The sequence below is a fragment of the Bos taurus genome, chromosome 8 (genome assembly GCF_002263795.3).
Source record: "Bos taurus isolate L1 Dominette 01449 registration number 42190680 breed Hereford chromosome 8, ARS-UCD2.0, whole genome shotgun sequence".
Classification (NCBI taxonomy): Eukaryota; Metazoa; Chordata; class Mammalia; order Artiodactyla; family Bovidae; genus Bos; species Bos taurus.
The window spans coordinates 19,633,749-19,639,155 of NC_037335.1; the positions used below are offsets into that span (position 1 = coordinate 19,633,749).

Consider the following 5,407-nt stretch of genomic DNA (forward strand, 5'->3'; position numbering starts at 1 on the left):
AAAAGAACAGCAATATCTAAATAGGTTATATAGCGAGTCTGGAGAAATATTCCTGCTGACAAATGTAGTCTAAATTTCTGAGATTATCAATTGTATCAAAACCATTAGTATCTATGATAATTATATGTAGACTCCCATTTCAATTTTCAACAATATTTTTCAACAATACTGCTACCATAAAGGATTGGGGCCCTAAGCACATCAATATTCTGGGTTTTCTTACCTCTTCTATTAAAGCAGAGCTTGGGTTAAACAAACTAAGGTCCTAAGATATCTCTTTCAACATCCACTGATATGATACTACTTAAATGATCAGGAGGGGTGTGGGCATTTACTAAGAATACAAATAAGAGAAAGGGTTAACGACTGTTTTCTGAGCTGTCTCCCTGCACAGAACTCTGCTTGTGTGAGCTCAAGACTTCTCTCTCTCATTCTGGGTTCCACACTCAGAACTCAGGTATCTACTCCCCAGCTGGTAGTTCCCTCTCTCTGGAATGAAGGACAAAAGTCAGAAACCAACCAAAGATCCTTAGAAAAATGAGATTGCCTAGCAGTGGGATGGAAACAGAGGGAAAGGTGGGGTCAGACTACCCAAGACAAGGCTCTCACTGCTGGAGTTTTGAAGGAAGGGGAGCTAGGTGAACCAGTTGCCAGGACAACCTGCTGTTGGGGCAAGGGCAGTCGGGGCAAGGATATGGGAGACCTGTGGCTGCTCCTGCTCCTGCCCCTGTCCCTGGCAGCCTTCCATGGGGTCAAAGGCTGTTTGGAATGTGATCCCAAATTCATCGAGGAAGTTAAATCCTTGCTTGGAAAGCTGGTACCCCCAGAAGTCCCTGGCCGAACTCATATGCTTGAACGGCAGATGAAGGAGATGATCCGTTTAAGCTTCAAGGTCTCCCACAGGGACAAGATGCTTCGGGTGTTGGGTGAGGGAAGCCTAAGCCCCTAAGAATTTTGGGAGCTAGAGGGAGAAGGGAGGTAGGGAAGAGAGTACCTGGGGCCACATAATTTGCTCTGTAAATGTAATTAACCCCCACATGTTCCTTTACCTCTCCTCTCTAGCTGTTCAAAAGGTTGTCGATTTGAGAACATGGCTGAAGATCGAACTTGATAAACTGAGCAAGGAAAAATGGAAAGGTGAGGTACTGTTTCAATGTTAAAAGAATGTGTTGCCCAAGCAAGTTTGAGAACAATTCACTGGGGGAAACAAGGCAAAACAATTAGGATTAAATTATGAAGGGAAAGGCCACCTCTCTTTTCTGATGTCCATTCCACCCCTTTTCAGGTGTCTTTATCCTTCAAGGCAGGCTTCTCGATATCCGCAAAAACTTGGACTCCAAACTGGAAAAACTATTAAAGAAATTCTCTGAAGTTGGTAATATCAGATGTATATCTAACACCACTGAAATTATGTGAAAGGAATAGGAAATGAGGGGTGAGAGGAGGAATAGGGATTCATATTAAAATAATCCAGACTGGGTGGAGGGGTAGCTGGAAGGTAATGGGTAACCAAATAAATACAACTTGAGTATAAATATGACACACTTTAAGTTGATCCTAAGCTCATTAGATCTTTCTGATTCTCTTTTAGCTTGTTCTGAAGATTGTGGTAAGTACAGTATATGTAGTGCCTGGAGGTTTCAGAGCATATTTTGCCGTCTCCTTTATCTCCTCTACTTGTCACACTGAGAACATAATTCCTAAAGCTCTCAGCTACAAGGGGGAATGTCAACGATCTGTGACAACAAAATCTAGCTTACGAAGTCTCAATCACTCCATATAATTTGACGTGCTCAGAGGCCTTCTATACCAGAGTTTTTAATCCATAGCCCCAAAATAAGCTGAGGCATCATTTTCCCACTTCTTCCCAGAGACTGGGCTTAAAGTTTTGATCCATCTCTAAAATTGAGGGCTAGGGGAAGAAGAAAGTTACAACAATGCAACCAGTGGAAATGCCCAAGATCTAATTCATACTGGTGTCTAAGCTAAGGGAACTCCATGCTGTGGCCCCCTTCCAACTATCTTCCTTCTTCTCTCCATCAGTCGTGACTGAAGGTCCTATCCTGGATTGTTGGACATGTCTTCGCATCACCTCTCGATGTTTCAGAGGAGAATATTGTGAAGGTAACACAGATTGTTGTGTAGCACTTTGAAAGGCCAGGGATCAAGGAGTTTCTCATTGATCTAGTCAACAAATAGTTGTTGATCATTTTCTATGTAGGCCATGCTAATGCTACAAATAAGAGCTAAGATGCTGGACAAAATTTGTGCCAGAATGAATTATTGGGCACTAGGTAACTGAAGAGCTTAGAAATGAAAAAGTGTACTAAAGGTAGAGAAATTAGGCTGGGGGTAGTAGGGGAAAATATTTTGTAGAGCCTAGGAGTCTAAGAAAGAGCAGAATAACCAGGGAACAAGATATAAATGGTGAACAGAGCAATTTTTAAGGTTAAAAATTGAGAGGTTTATGGATAAAGCTCTCAAGTTACTAATTTTCCCCTCCAGCTCATGTTTTCCCCTTTTTTCCTCCAGAGGATGATCCAAAGAAGGCTGAGAGTCGAGAAATTGGACTATTTCTGATATTATTAGCAGAAGGTGTAATATTGGGAGGTGTTTTGCTACTGTGAGTTTTCCTGCTTTCAAACACACACTGGGTCAAGCATTTCTTTGGCAAAGAGACTGCCCAATCTTCCCCCTTCTTCCAATGGAAATAAGGGGAAAGAAGTCATCTCAAACTTTGGGATATCTTACTAATAGGTATGAAACATAAAAGTTTGATGGGATAAAAGTTGGAACATAGGAAATGGAGGAAATGTGATAAAGTATGAGAAAAATGCTTGTAGAGGAATTCAAAAAAGGAAGAAAAAAATAGTTACAATTTTTTAAAGAACCGGGCTACTAATATTTAATTTGGGATTATCTTATTTCTCTAGATTCCATTTTTGCATCTCTCACCAGAGGAAAATGAAGGCAATACGAAGGTCATTAAAGACATACTTGGAGAAGAAACTTGAAGAATTAATGGGGATAAAGGATGAGAAGGAGAAAGATTTCAGAGGCAGAGAATAAATACATAGACACAGGCAGGAGGTCTTTCATAATTCTCTTATGTGTTGACTCCGAGTAGAAAATCAGGAATTAAGCTCTTTTGCAGTCATAAAGTCAAAGTATTCTAAAACTGAACTTAGTTTCTCTGGTAAAGATCCTTTCTGATATCCTGAGGGCAACGCAAGCAAACATTTTACTGGAAGTTGGACAGAAAGCAATGCTGGTATGTAGCAACACACATGAAAGATGATACCCTGCATAATAACAAAGAGCGGATGGTAATCTAAGATTCCACAGAAAAGGTAATAAAGACGTGCTTTTATTTCTCAGTCTATCAGTCTAAGCATCCAAACAATGGACTTAATGTGTGTAACTATTACCAACAAAATTTTAAGTATGGTTTTGGTTCTTTTGTTTAAAAAAAGGCAAAAAAAAAAAAAAAGAAGTGGAATCAATTTTCTGATAGTGTAGACTCCATTTAGGATAATGATGAAATAGATGAAAAATTTATGCTTGCAGAACAGAACTTGTCATTTTTCTAAACTTGTTTTTTTCTATGATGTCAACCCATGTTCAACTTACTATAAATAAAGTTCTTTGTAATCACATTTTTAAAAAGAATGCATGGTTGGTAACTCTCATTAATGTCTTTAATCAAGATCACTTTCAAATGTCTAGGGCTGTTTTATTTCCATCTTTCATTTAGTAACTGTTTCCATATTTATCAGTAGGTTCAATGCAGGAAATTTTCTTTGACATTACCTAGCATTTAATCTTCATCATGATATCACACACACACACACACACACACACACACACACACACACACAAGTCCAAAATATGAGTTCTGAGTTGAGATTTGTCCCAATCATTTTCCATAAATCTATGTTCTATGATTGAGTTGGGTATTGTCTTAGTCTAGCTGTTCTTATTAAACACTTCTAATGTGTATATTAAATCTTAATTAGTGTTTTACATCTACTATCAAACTGAACTCTCACAATAATCTTTTGAGTAATATTGTTATTGACCTCAGCACTATGAATGAGGAAACAGGAAAATATCTAACTCAAGGTCCCACAACAAGTAATTTAGGCTATGACAAACTCCCCTGGTGGCTAACCTTACTCATACCATCTGATTGAAACTGACATCTATAATCATGGAGATAAATGGAAAGATGGTAAGTGTGGGTTTACTGTCAACATATTCTTGATTATAGACAGTGGTGGCAAAACCTGGAATAAAACTGCTGCAGAAAAAAAAAAAAAAAAAAAACTGCTGCTGCTGCTGCTGCTAAGTCATTTCAGTCATGTCCGACTCTGTGCGATCCCATGGACGTCAGCCCACCAGGCTCCCCATCCCTGGGATTCTCCAGGCAAGAACACTGGAGTGGGTTGCCGATTCCTTCTCCAATGCATGAAACTGAAAAGTGAAAGTGAAGTTGCTCAGTCGTATCAGAATAAAACTGAGGCCTGGCTAACTCTAAAACCCATGAACTTTCCACTCTATTTTGTTTTGTTCTATTCTGGAAGCTTATTTCGAAAGAATAACACTACAGTTTATTGGTAGGAAAATAGGTCCTGCTTCAGTGGCACATGTGTGCATGCTCAGTTTCTCAGCTGTGTCCACTTCTCTGTGACTCTCTGGTCTATAGCCCACCAGGCTCCTTTGTCCATGGGATTTTCCAGGCAAGAATATTGGAATGGGTTGCCATTTACTCCTCCAGGGAATCTTCCTTACACAGAGATTGAACCTGTGCCTCCTGTCTCTCCCACACTGGCAGGTTGATTCCTTAATGGTAGGGAGAAATAATTTGCAAATTTTTCACCCACTGTAGATCTGTGAGTGCTTGTTTGTTGTTGCTGCTATAATAATGAAATATTGAATGAATCTGAATATATTTCAGGAAGACCTGAACATTAATATCTCTCAGTTTCTAAATTTGAACTTCTTGTTAAAAATTACAGGATAAGCGTATCATTGGCATCTATGATTTCTCAATAACTTAAGCTTTATCTCACCAAAAATTCTTGAAACATACTAACTTCATTCATGGTCTTTATTAAATTACTGTGTTTATATTGCTTTCAGTTCAGTTCAATTCAGTTGCTCAGTCGTGTCCTACTCTTTGCGACCCCATGGAGTACAGCACTTCAGGGTCCCTGTCCGCCACCAACTCTCTGTCCACCACCAACTCTTGGAGTTTACTCAAACTCATGTCCATAAATTCAGTGATGCAATCCAACCATCTCAATCTCTATCGTCTGCTTCTCCTCCCGCCTTTAATCTTTCCCAGCATCTAGGTCTTTTCAAAAATCAGTTTTTCACATCAGGTGGCCAAAGTATTGGAGTTTCA

The 5,407-nt window shown here is 39.3% G+C and overlaps 1 protein-coding gene across 1 annotated transcript; it reads left to right on the forward strand.

Moving 5' to 3' along the window:
• Positions 1-463: 463 nt before the first annotated feature.
• On the forward strand, positions 464-3,669 carry IZUMO3 (IZUMO family member 3). The gene is made up of 7 exons (NM_001105642.1): positions 464-926; positions 1,063-1,137; positions 1,286-1,375; positions 1,592-1,609; positions 2,044-2,124; positions 2,533-2,623; positions 2,934-3,669. The coding sequence occupies exons 1-7, from the start codon at positions 695-697 to the stop codon at positions 3,067-3,069; spliced, it is 723 nt and encodes a 240-aa protein (NP_001099112.1). The 5' UTR covers positions 464-694; the 3' UTR covers positions 3,070-3,669.
• The last annotated feature ends 1,738 nt before the right edge of the window (positions 3,670-5,407 follow it).